The 14,148-nt window shown below is 36.5% G+C and overlaps 1 protein-coding gene across 3 annotated transcripts in view; it reads left to right on the top strand.

Moving 5' to 3' along the window:
- The window catches only part of CALCRL (calcitonin receptor like receptor), a 135,772-nt gene extending 132,594 nt beyond the window's left edge, over positions 1–3,178 (top strand). For all 3 annotated transcript variants that reach the window (XM_055397068.2, XM_088830756.1, XM_088830762.1), the window contains one exon: positions 134–3,178. In XM_055397068.2, the coding sequence (XP_055253043.1) occupies positions 134–349 (216 nt within the window). In that variant the 3' untranslated portion in view covers positions 350–3,178. The remainder of the gene's footprint in view (positions 1–133) is intronic.
- Positions 3,179–14,148: the final 10,970 nt, after the last annotated feature.

Raw genomic sequence — 14,148 nt, 5'->3', positions numbered from 1 at the left:
TTACCCATTAATATCAGTGATTTTTTTTTAAAGAAAAGCTTTGTATACAATTAATTTTATTGTACTGTTAGACATATTATCGTCCTCATTTGATTAACTGCTCTTGCTCTTTCTGTTTCTTTCTGTTTTATAGGTTCAAGCAATTCTGAGAAGAAACTGGAATCAATATAAAATCCAATTTGGAAACAACTTTTCGCACTCAGATACTCTCCGTAGTGCATCTTACACAGTTTCAACAATCAGTGATGGTACAGGTTACAGTCATGACTGTCTAAGTGAACACTTAAATGGAAAAAGCATCCACGATACTGAAAACGTGGTCATAAAACCGGAAAAGTTATATGATTGATAATAGAGGGTGTGTTGCTGAACTACTTTTTGCCACTCCTAACTCAAGGACTTGGATCCACATGACTTTACAACCACAAGACTTCAGTATTAGATGAATTATTTGAAGGTGACAAAACCCTCATGAATTCAGTAGTGTGGTGATAAATGTTTCACACTAGCTCCATGGGGGAAGATTGTCTTGATCTATGATTTTTGCCAGTTTTTATGTTGTAAATACTCCCACCATGACTGATTTCCAGCTCTCAACTTAACATCACTGTGTGTGGAACTGGGTACAGATGTGCACATCCTAGCCCTGTAGGTTGGTTTGAGCCACCTCCCGCACACTACTGCATGAATCCACAAACAGTTGGAAAAGTTCACAGACACGGTGGGCACAGTTCCACTTCTGTTGCCTAGAGGCCTAGTGAGGGATTATAGATTTCGAGGGGAAATGACCTTTCGTTTGTTTTTAAAATCTTTTTCCCAAGTTCATTGGTGCAGTTGATTTTTTTACGCAGAAAATGTTCTAGCTCTTTTGTTTTTATTTTTTTAAATGGACCTGATAATTAATTATTCCTCTTTGCTTACTGTCTTCTCCCCAGGCAAAATATTGAGCAGAATTGCTGTTGGCTACTTATTTGCTGATTCATCACAGTTATACCCTTTGTCATATGCATTTTTGAGACTTGATGAATAGTATGGATGACATGTAATCCTGCTTTGGTATCATTAGGGAGACATCTTGGTTGATACTACAAAACATGTTGTCAACTACTTTCCTATCTTATTACACAAATGGGAAGGAATTCCTGTCCATGTACCTGTAAATAGAAACCTTGCCCCTTCCATCTCTACTATATAGACAAATTAGCAATTATTTTACATGAAGGAAATCAATGAAGTGTTTATTATTTCCTCAAAAGTTTGTAAAAAATTGTGAAAAATGAGCTTGTAAATACTCTGTCATTCTAGTTTATAGCCTCAAATATATACAATCTATATAATTTTTAAAACAAATGCTTAATGTAACAAGCATGCTAATATCTGATACTGTCTCTGGGCTAATTTTATAATAAAATAGAATCTGGAATTCTATATTTGTTAAATATTTTAAAGACAACCAGATGTCAGCATCAGAAGTTTGAGAAATATCTATGATAAGATATAAAATATTTATTTAAAAATCCGTCAAGGCCATTGTTTTATTGAATATATTTGCTTTGGTGATTCAAATCTTAATAATAGGTGTGTTTGACATATTTTTCCTTTTATTTTGACGATGAATTTTCATTCTAATCCAAAATTTAAATGACTTCTGTAACAAATACCTGTTTGTTACTCTTTTGGTTTTTATCCCATTAAAATTATTACTTTTCTAACTTACTATAAGAGGATATATAGTTTTGGAAATACTCCAGGCTATTTTTAAAACTAGACAAATATATATCATATACAATGTTTTAATATTTTAATAGAGCTAGTATATATGATGATACAATCCAGTGAAAGACCTGAACGTAACAGTGAGTAATAATTTTTGTTGGAACATTTATGGAATAATGAAATTAAGATGGAAGAAATCTTCACTAATGAATTAAAGTGATATTTAAATGGGATTTATTTTCCCTAATGTCATTTTCCACTGAAATTTCTGAAATTCATAAGTCAATTTTGGCAGGCAAATTCATTATTTTTCTTTTTGTTGTGGTGTGTCAATCTGCTTAAAATAGATTAGACTAATGACTTAGTCATCACAGGTTTTTTTCTTAAGCTGTAAATAAATGATAAATTCAGAAGCCCTCTGAAATTGTCCAGGAAAATCATCTAAATTAATAAGAATTAACTTAGTAAAAGGCCTGATCAATAGATTTATGGTTTACCTATACACATGTAAAAGCTGTATTGTTATTCTCAGATTTATTGATTTCAAAGCAAGTTATCATAAAAAGGAATGCAGGCTGTTCTGGACTTTCTAATGATAAATTATATAATTCCTTTAAATAAACTTACTTTTAGCTATTTATTTTTCAAAGACACAGATTCAAATCCTTTGCTGGCACTGTTCATATGTCTCAGCATTCTACCAGACAATCAAGTCTCAATCATAAATGACAATAGAAAATGTCAAATTATCAGCAAACATCTTATTAAAAATACATTGTAACTTTCAAGTATTTTTATTGTGCTTTTATCATATTCAGTTTAGATCAGATTTCCTTTTTGGCCAGGATTTATCTATTGTACCACCTTTAAGCGTAGACAGTCCATGATTAATGAGTGTTAGTTTTGTACCCATATATTTTTGGAAGTAATATTTTTAAATATTAGACTTCTCTAAAGCTGAAGTACTAATAATTAAGATCTCTTTTGTATTTTACTCATGAAGAAAAAGTAAAACATATAATTTTTAAAAAACAAACTGCTTTGGTATCTAAAAGCTTACTGAGGAATTTCTAACTTTTACAATGTAAATCTGCTACTTTTCTGCAAGTACTTAAAAAAGTCATTTTAATTTTTAAAAAATTCTAGTCTGTCATTTTTTTAAATTCTAAATTTATTTAGTGCGCTTATTCATAGAATACGTATTCTGGCATTTAGAGTTTGTTCTAATGTAATCCAGTGTACATAGAAATAGTGGTAGCTGCACTGCTGTATTTATTGCTTGATAACTTTTTTACAATGTGAACTTATTTTAATTTTCACTTGGTTTCAATATGCTAATAAAAACTATCATTTCTTTTATTTCTAAAACACAAGATATTCTGTTCAATTAACTCATGTTATGCCTACTTAACGTATATCTCTATATTTTGATTGTATGAAAATATTAAAGTTATGAACTAAAGTTGATTTTCACTCATGTTTATTGGAGTGCTGAATAATCTAAATTATAATGATTTTTAATTCTTTATAGCAACCAATGAAAATTGATGAGTATATCTCAATCACCCTCTTTGAAGTCTTCCATAATCCTGTAAGTCATTCTATAAAGCAATTTGTTTTGTAAGCTAGAAAATTCTAAATAAACTACAATGTATGCAAATTCCTTCTTAGACTGAAAGAATGGGAAAGATGCCCAGGGATAAGAAAAGGCAGAGATTTGTCTCCTTTCTCCATTATGTTCCATTGTAATAGTTTCGTATTGAATAATAGAAAGGAAAAGAACTATTTAAGTATACAGTTCACTCAAGTTGTTTTTAGTGTATTATATTAGTGTTGTCACCACAGTCAATTTTAGTGCATTTTCATTAGCTCAGGAGTTAACCACCTGTTTTGCCATCACCTCTATCATCCCGTCCCTGCTGTCACCCCAGCCCTAGGAACACTAACCTACTTTCTTTCTCAGTAGTGTTCCCTATTCTGGACTTTCACATGAATGGAATCATATGGAATATGGTGTTTTGTGACTGACTTCTTTCACCTGTAATTTTTTCAGGTTCATCATGTTTTAAATTGTCTCATCATTACATTCCTTTCTTTGCCTGAATTATTAAATTGTATGGATTTACCAAATTTTGTTTATCCATCTGTCTGTTGATGGACATTTGTGTTTTTCTGATCTTTTGGCTATTATGAATAATGCTATTATAAATATTTGTGTAAATTTTACTTGGTTATATTTCCAGAAGTAAAAATGTTGGGTCATATGTTAAATGTGTCTGAGGTCTATCAGACTGCTTTCCAAATCAACTGAATCATTTCACATTCCCATTGGTAATGTTTGAGCGTTCCTCTTTCTCCACTTACTTCCCAATACTTGTTATTATCTGTCTTTTGTACTTTATTCATCCTAGAGAGTGTAAAATGGTATCCTGTGGTTTTAATTTGCGTTTATTTGATGGCTAATGATGTTGAACACCGTTTCATATTTTTATTGGCCATTTGTATATTTTGGGGGGGAGAAACATCTATTCAAACACTTTATCCATTTTAAATTGGAATTTTGTCTTTTTATTATTGAATTGAAAGAGTTCTTCATGTATTGCAGATACAGGTCCCTATCAGATATATAATTTGCAAACTTTTTCTCTCATTCTGTGGGTCATATTGTCACTTTTTAAATGGTGCTCTTCATAACACAGAAGTCTATAATCTATAATCTCAGTTTATCTATTTCTTATTTTGGTTCTTGGGCTTTCATTTTCTTATCTAAAATTCCTTTGCCAAGTTGAAGATCATAAAGATCTACTTAGTTTCTTCAAAGGGATTTATAGTTTTTGCTCTTATGTTTAGGTCCTTGGTCCATTTGAGTTAATTTTTGTATACCGTGTGAGTTGTTGTTCAGTCTCTAAGTCGTGTCTGACTCTATGTGACCCCATGGACTGCACCATGTCTGGCTCCTCTGTCCTCAGCTATCTTCCAGATTTTGCTCAAATTCATGTCCACTGAGTCCATGATGCTATCTAACCATCTCATCCTCTGTCACCCCTTTCCCCTCCTGACCTCAAACTTTCCCAGAATCAGGGTCTTTACCAAGGAGTCTGCTCTTTCCATCAGGTGGCCAAAGTGTGGGGGCTTCAGATATCAGTCCTTCAATGAATATTCAAGATTGATTTCCTTTAGGATTTACTGGTTTGATGTCCTTGCAGTCCAGTGGACTCTCGAGAGTCTTCTCCAACATCGCAATTAGAAAGCATCAATTCTTTGGTATTCAGCCTTCTTCATGGTCCAACTCCCACATACATGACTAATGGAAGAAACCATAGCTTTGACTAGATGGACCTTTGTTGGCAAAGTGATGTCTCTGATTTTTAATACAATGTTTAAGTTTATCAAAGATTTCCTTCCAAGGAGCAAGCATCTTTTAATTTCATGGCTGCAGTCAACATTGACAGTGGTTTTGGAGCCCAAGAAAAGAAAATCTGCCACAGATTCACTTTTCTCCTATCTGCCATGAAGTGATGGTACTGGATGCCATGATCTTAGTTTTCTAAATGTTGAGTTTCAAGCCAGTTTTTCATTCTCCTCTTTCACCCTCATCAAGAGGCTCTTTAGTTCGTGTTCACTCTCTGACATCAGAGTGGTATCATCTGCATATTTGTGGTTGTTGATATTTTTCCTGGCAATCTTGATTCCAGCCTGTGGTTCATCCAGTCTGGCATTTCCCATGTACTCTGCCTATAAGTTAAATAAGTAGGGTGACAATATATAAGCTTGTCATACTTCTATCCCAATTTTGAACCCAGTCAGTTGTTCCATGTAAGGTTTGAACCATTATTTCTGGATCTGCATTAAGGTTTCTCAGGAGACAGGTAAAGTAGTCTAGTGCTTCCATTTCTTTAAAAATTTTCCACAGTTTGTTGTGATCCACAGAGTCAAAGACTTTTGCATAGTCAATGAAGTAGAAGTAGATGTTTTTCTGGAATTCCCTTTCTTTTTCTATGTCCAGTGGATGTTGGCAATTTGATTTCTGGTTTCTCTGCCTTTTCTGAACCTAGCTTGTACATATGGAAGTTCTTGGTTCATATACTGCTGAAGCCTAGCATGAAGAATTTTGAGCACAACTGTACTAGCATATGAAATGAGCACAGTTATATAATAGCTAGAACATTGTTTACAATTGCCCTTCTTTGGATTGGGATGAAAACTGACCTTTTTCAGTCCTGTGGCCACTGTTGAGTTTTCCAAATTTGCTGTCATATTGAGGGCAGCACTTTAACAGCATCATGTTTTAGAATTTGAAATAGTTCAGCCGGAATTCCATCACCTCCACTAGCTTTGTTCATAGTGATGCTTCCTAAGGCCCACTTGACTTCAGATTCCAGGATGTCTGGCTCTAAATGAGTGATCACACCATCATGGTTATCTGGGTCATGAAGAACTTTTTTTGTATAGTTCTTCTGTGTATTCTTGACGCCTCTTCTTAATATCTTCTGCTTCTGTTAGATCCATACCATTTCTGTCCTTTATTGTGCCCATCTTTGCATGAAATGTTGCCTTGGTAGCTCTAATTTTCTTGAAGTAATCTCTAGTCTTTCCCATTCTATTGTTTTCCTCTATTTCTTTACATTGATCACTGAGGAACGCTTTCTTATCTCTCCTTCCTATTCTTTGGGACTCTGCATTCAGATAGGTATATCTTTCCTTTTATCCTTTGCCTTTAGCTTTAATGTTTAGTATAAAATTACCAACCACTTTTCATAGTTCTTCAGGCAATTTCTACCAGATCTAATCCCTTGAAGCTATTCATCATGTCCACTGTATAATCATGGGTTTCGCTGGAAGCTCAGCTGGTAAAGAATCTGCCTGCAATGCATGAGACCTGGTTCAATTCCTGGATAGGGAAGCTCCACTAGAGAAGGGATAGACTACCCACTCCAGTATTCTTGTGCTTTCCAGGTGGCTCAAATGGTAAGGAATCCACCTGCAATGAAGGAGACCTGGGTTCCATCCCTGGGTTAGGAAGATCCCCTGGAGGAGGGCATGGTAACCCACCCCAGTATTCTTGCCGGGAGAATTCCTATGGACAGAGGAGCCTGGAAGGCTACAGTCCATGAAGTTGCAAAGAGTCAGACATGATTGAGCAGCTAAGTACAGCACTGTATAATCATAAGGGATTTGATTTAGTCCTAGTGGTTTTCCCTACTTTCTTCAAGTCTGAACTTTGAATAGGGCTGATGATCTGAGGCACAGTCAGCTCCAGGTGTTGTTTTGGCTGACTGTATAGAGCTTCTCTATCTTCAGTTGCAAAGAATGTAATCAATCTATTTTCAGTATTGACCATTTAGTGATGTCCATGTGTAGAATCATCTCTTGTATTGTTAGAAAAGTGTGTTTGCCATTGACAAAACTTAGAACACTGTGAGATAAGAGACCAAATCCATTCTTTTGCATGTAGCTATCCATTTATGCCAGGCTTCCCCAGCTCAGATAGTAAAGAATCTGCCTTCAGTACAGGAGACTTAGGTTCAATCCCTCAGTTGGGAAGATCCCCTGAAGAAGGGAATGGCTACCCAGTCCAGTATTCTTGTCTGGAGAATTCCATGGACAGAGGAACCCAGTGGACTGAAATCCATGTGTTGCAAAGAGTCAGACGTGACTAACTGACTAACACTTTCACTTTTCAGCTTTTTGTCCCAGAAATATTTGTTAAAATTTATTTTTCTACATGGAAGAATATCTTTGTCTACAAGGATGAATCTGGAGTAGAAGACTGCAACCCATTCCAGGATTCTTTCCTAGAAAATTCCATTGACAGAGGAACCTGGCAAGCTATAGTCCATGAGACAGAGTCAAAGACAACAGAGCATACACACATTCACAAGAATGAAACAATATTTAGAAATCTACTACCTTAATACACCATATTAATAGCATTAAGGAGAAAAAATCTAATAATTATCTTCAAGATAGTGCAGAAGCATTTGACAAAATTCAATTACATACTTAACTTTAAAATTTAAAATAAATAAAGAATTTATATACAGACACTTCATTTACATGACAAAAGATGCCTCCAAATGATTATCATGTCAATAGAAAAATATTGGAAGCTTTGTCTCTAGAGTCGGGATCAGGATGTAAATGTTTGCATATCACCACCATTATTTTGTATCCAGTTAGATGAAACAGCCAATGTAACTTGACAATGCAAAGCAAGATAAAACTAAACAAAATAGAGGTTAAAAAATAAAGAAGGGTGCAGAATACTATCAAAATTTTCTAATGATAGATATGGACATACCTGGATGCTAATCTAAGCAGTAAGAGAATTCAGAAATGTAGAAACACACAAAGTAAATGTGCACAATCTATATTTTTTGTAAATACGTATAAGAACCAGATAGAAGATTCAGTGGGAGAAAAGGAGCAAATGCCATTTGTTATGGCATCAAGAGAAACAAAATATATAGGAACAAATAAAACAAGAAATAAGTGAAATATATTTTGAATGTTACTAATGGTCACAACAGAGGGTAACAGTTCATGGAAAGACACCACGTTCTTGAATAGGAGAAACATCTTAAAGATGTCATTTGGCCCCTAAATAAATTATAAAGTATTTATGATCCAAATAAAAATAGTAGATACTTATTTTGAAACCAGATGTCCTGATTCTAAATTTCATATACAGTCAACCCTTAGTATTATTGGAGGATCAGTTCCAGGGCACTCCTCCTCCCTGCTGATACCAAAACCTACAGACACTCAAGTCCCTTACATAAAATAACATAGTATTTATATACGACCTACACACACTATATATATGTAAAATCATGTCTAGATTACTTTTAATATCAAATACAATGTAAATACTACATAAATAGTAAATACAATGTAAATGCTATGTAAATAGTTGCCAGGTAGGTGGCAAATTCAAGTTTTGCTTTTTAGGACTTTCTAGAAGTCTTTTTCCATTCAAGGTTGGTTTCCATTCTGCATATACAGAAACCTCAGATACAGAAGTTTGACTTTAGAGTAAAAGTAAATAGTCATGAAATTTTTAAGTAACAGGGGTTAGGAGATAAGCCCTGACAGATATATAACCCAATAATTAAAACAGTGGTAATGGTACATGATGAGAGGACAGAGACTAGGAGGAGGGGAAATGTGAGCACGCTTTAAAGCATAAATAGTAATCAGAATGGGGAGTGCAATGTTCATTGCAGCTTTATTTACAATAGCCTTCTCATGGAAGACATCTAGATGTCCATCGACAGGTGAATGGATAAAGAAGTTGTGGTACATATATACAATGGAGTATTAGTCTTTAAAAGGAACAGATTCAAATCAGTTCTAGTAGGGCAGGTGATCCTGTTAAATAGAGTGAAGTAAATCAGAAAGAGAAAAATAAATATCCTCTCAGTTCAGTTCAGTTCAGTCGCTCAGTCATGTCCGACTCTCCGCAACCCCATGAATCACAGCACGCCAGGCCTCCCTGTCCATCACCAACTCCCGGAGTTCACTCAAACTCATGTCCATCGAGTCGGTGATGCCATCCAGCCATCTCATTCTCTGTTGTCCCCTTCTCCCCTCGCCCCCAACCTTTCCCAGCATCAGAGTCTTTTCCAGTGAGTCAACTTGTCGCATGAGGTGGCCAAAGTATATTCTATATTAACACATAAATATGGAATCTAGGAAAAAATGATACTGATTAACCTATTTGCAGGGAGGAAATGGATATGCAGACAGAAAGTATCTTGTGCACATAGTAGAGGAGGGAAAGGGTGGGACAAATTGAGACTGTAGCATTGAAACATATGCACTGCTATGTGCAAAGTAGATCTCTAGTGGGAAGTTTCGGTATAGCACAGGGAGCTCATTCTAGTACGCTGTGACTACCTAGAGGGGTGGGATGGTGTGGGGATGGAGGGAGACCCAAGAGGGAGGGGATACATGGATACTTATGCTTGATTCATGTTGCTGCGCGGCAGACACCAACACAACACTGTAAAGCAATTGTATTCCAATCAAATACATTTGAAGATGATGGAATTCCAGTTGAGCTATTTCAAATCTTAAAGATGATGCTGTGAAAGTGCTGCCCTCAATATTCCAGCAAATCCGGAAGACTCAGCAGTAGCCACAGGACTGGAAAAGGTCAGTTCTCATTCCAATCTCAAAGAAAGGCAATGCCAAACAAGTTTCAAACTACCGCACAATTGCACTCATCTCACATGCTAGCAAAGTAATGCTCAAAATTCTCCAAGCCAATCTTCAACAGTACATGAGCCGTGAACTTCCAGATGTTCAAGCTGGATTTTAAAAAGGCAGAGGAACCAGAGATCAAATTGCCAACATCTGTTGGATCATCGAAAAAGCAAGAGAGTTCCAGAAAAACATCTACTTCTGCTTTATTGACTATGCCAAAGCTTTTAACTGTGCAGATCACAACTGTGGAAAACTCTTAAAGAGATGGGAATACCAGATCACCTGACCTGCCTCTTGAGAAATCTGTATGCAGGTCAGGAAGCAACAGTAAGAACTGGACATGGAATAACAGACTAGTTTCAAATCAGTAAAGGAGTACATCAAGGCTGTATGTTGTCACCCTGCTTATTTAACTTATATGCAGAGTACATCATGAGAAATGCCAGGCTGGATGAAGCACAAGCTGGAGTCAAGATTGCTGGGAGAAATATCAATGACCTCAGATATGCAGACCTCACCACCCTTATGGCAGAAAGCAAAGAGGAATTAAAGAGCCTCTTGATGAAAGTGAAAGAGGAGAGTGAAAATGTTGGCTTAACACTCAACATTTAGAAAACTAAGATCATGGCATCTGGTCCCATCACTTCATGGCAAACAGATGGAGAAACAATGGAAACAGTGACAGTTTATTTTGGGGGGGTTCCAAAGTCACTGCAGATGGTGACTGCAGCCATGAAATTAAAAGACACTTGCTCCTTGGAAGAAAAGCTATGCCCAACCTACATAGCATATTAAAAACTAAAGACACTACTTTACCAACAAAGGTCCATCTAGTCAAAGTTATGGTTTTTTCAGTAGTTGTGTATGGATGTGAAAGCTGGGCTATAAAGAAAACTGAGTGCTGAAGAATTGATGATTTTGAATGGTGATGGTGGAGAAGACTCTTGAGAGTCCCTTGGACTGCAGGGAGATCCAACCAGTCTATCCTAAACAAAATCAGTCCTGAATAATCATTAGAAGGACTGATGCTGAAATTCCAATATTTTGACCACCTGATGCGAAGAACCGACTCATTGGAAATGACCCTGATGCTGGTAAAGATTGAAGGCACGAGGAGAAGGGGCTGACAGAGGATGAGATGTTTGGATGGCATTACCGATGTGATGGACATGAGTTTGAGTACGCTCCGGGAGTTGGTGATGGACCAAGAAGTCTGGAGTGCTTCAGTCCATGAGGGCACAAAGAGTCGGACATGACTGAGCAACTGAACTGAATGTATGTATAAATGAAAAAAAGAATGGGGAGTGGAACGACATCATCACCCAGAGAACCATTAATTCCTGTCCTTTCTCATTTTCTCTTCTTTGGAAATGTGCCACCGGGAAAAGAAACAGGCATAGTTGGTAATGTTTGCTCTCTTGGCCTTAAAACAGCAAACACATTGAAACTATCACCTGTTAAGTGTAAAAGTCTGTAGAAAAAAAGCCATCCTCCTCTTTAATTTTTGCATGGGGTAAAAGGTGTGATGACAGTTAAAGTTGTGATTTCATAGAATCATGGACACCGAACTACACCTGTGGATGACCTAGGAGTACTTAACCTTCTGCATATATCCTTAGCCTACATTTTCAGCAATATTGAATGGATATTATATTGTTTCTAAATTCTATCTACGTTTTCTTCTCTCAGACCCCAGCTAGCAGGCATTTCTCCAGCCTTCTGAGAGCTAAACATTTTCATCATACAATTTTGTTTTAAGGTGTTTCTTACATAGTTTTGCCATTTCAATTTCTGTTACACTTTTTACTTTCCTTTGACCATTTGTTTTCTTTATTTTATCTCAGTCTATATATTATATTCCATCTATTAGTTTCTATAATCCCCAGTCTCTTATTGTTTATTCCATGTCTTAGTTCACTCACTTCATAATAAAAATGCCATAGGTTTGGGTGGTTTATTCAACAGAAATTTATTTCTCACAATTCTGGAGGATGGAAAGCCCAATTTCAAGATTCCAGCAAGGTGCCAAGATTAAACTTTCATCCTGAGGCCTCTTCTCTTAAATTGTAGGCAGCTGCCATCTGGCTGTGTGGTCATATGACCTCTTCTTTGGGTATGTGGAAAGACTGAGCTACCTGTTGTCTCTTCTTATAGGGATACTAATCCTAATCTTCAGGGCCCCACCTTTATGATCTCATTTAAACTTAATTCAGTAAAGTATCTGGCTGCAATGCAGGAGATCTGTGTTTGATCCCTGGGTTGCAAAGTTTCCCTAGGGAAGGGATGGCTACCCACTCCATCTTTCTTGTCCGGAGAACTCCTTGGACAGAAAAGCCTGATGGGCTACAATCCATGGGATTCTAGAGAGTCGGATACCATTGAGGACTAACATTTTCATTTTTTTTCAATTTTTCACTTCCTTAGAGGCTCCACCTCCAAATGTAGCCCCACTGGAGGTTAGTGTTTCAACATATGAATTTGGGAGGGACACAAACATTCAATGCATAACACTCCATTATTTCAAGTTCTCTGTATATAACACATTACCTCATAATAAAGCAAACAAAACATAACAACAAAACTAACGTTGCATTCCTCCTACAAATCATATAGTGTCCCCTTTTCTGAAATGAGTTTTGCAAAAATTGTCATTGTTTAAGTCTATTTCCAGTCAGTTATTGATGGTTATCCTCTGGATCTTCTTCATGAGACAACCAGTTTCCTCACAAGCTTCAAAATTCTCTTTCCTTTAAGGTTCATTTTGGTTGCTTTACACTTTTATTTTTTTGTATTCATGTAATAAATGCAACCAGTCATTTTTCTCTTTATATTCTGTGTCCGGGAAGCTTATCCAGCTGTATCAGTCTTATTTTCAGTTACTTAGTCATGAAAAACCTGTGTAGGAATGTTCTTCATCTCTAAGGATATACAAAGAGCTCTTGCTATAAAAACAAACAAACAAAAAACACATACACCTCTCCAGGTCTGCACACCCAGGACAGTTTCTGAGGCTGCAGTTTACACTCAAATGTGTGCTCCATAAATTTAAAGTAACTATATACATTTGTTTACTCGAGTCTAGGTTTGTTGATTATTGTCCTGGCATCAACTCCAGCTTAGAATTTACAGTACTGGCCTCAGATCCATGAGAAAAGAGCTGTGTTCTTCTCCTGGCAGTTTAGAGACTCTAACTCTGACTTCACATTTCATGAGTTGAGGAGTTATCTAAGCCAAGGAAACATATCCACCTAAAGCTTAAACCTCCCATTCTAATCATCCTGAGAACACTGGGACCGCAGAGCTTCCTGCCCCTGTGGTGTATGCTCACACCCAGGGACTGCACAAGTCATTTGGCTGGATTCTCCTTTCAGATGATGGATCTGGCCTCTTCTGTGCCTATCCCTAGTCTCAAGGTGTGGTCACAGAATGGGTATTTACACTGAGAAGCTGATGAACAGAAGTCAAATGGGCAGGCTGAAATGAGCACCTAAACCCACAGAAGAGGCCTGTCAGTGTAGGAAGGAATTGGGGATGGTCCAAAAAGGGTCTTCTGGGGGCTGGGGGCCAGTTCATCCTGTACCAGCATGTTCCTGAACAAAACTCCAAGAGTCCTAAGAATCCTGAGAAATTGAAATTTGAAATGAATCTTCTTGGGTGTTTTGAGTATTTATGTGTAAAGATAGATACCAAAAGTTATCTAAGAGTGTGTGGCTTCCTTTATAAACTTGGGATATGTCAAGTATATGGGCTTTAATTTGTACCCTTGCCTCAGGCTCCACAGATACTAGGGAAAAGTCTTGGTAATTTTCCTAGAATAAACACTTCTTAGTTTGGATAATGAATTATATGTTCCCTTACTCACTTCTACTCTAAACCTTCCCTGACCCCATTTGAAAACTACCTATTAAATGGTTGAACTTTTCTTGTTTTGGGGGGTTTTTTTCTTTTCTTTTTTACACATAGATGTAGTTCATTCTCTTATTATGCACCCTAAACCTACATTTTCCCATTATTTTAAACCAGTCATAAAAATAGTTCTTGGCAATAACCATGAAAACAGATAGTTTTAATCATGTTATTCTAATAACTCTATTGATCATATATACCTTCCAGGTCCTGTGAAGCATGGGCCACCAATGAAGGTAACTAACAATCTTTGACTTGCTAAATGGAATTGCAGTAGGGTTCCAACAAAAGTCATGTTTCTTCAGCTGATAAATTTTT

Source organism: Moschus berezovskii, chromosome 2, assembly GCF_049115385.1.
Source record: "Moschus berezovskii isolate FMDL1 chromosome 2, NW_MosBer_1.0, whole genome shotgun sequence".
Lineage (NCBI taxonomy): Eukaryota > Metazoa > Chordata > Mammalia > Artiodactyla > Moschidae > Moschus > Moschus berezovskii.
Note: the sequence above shows the minus strand (reverse complement) of the source record. Positions and strands in the feature narration are given on the sequence as shown.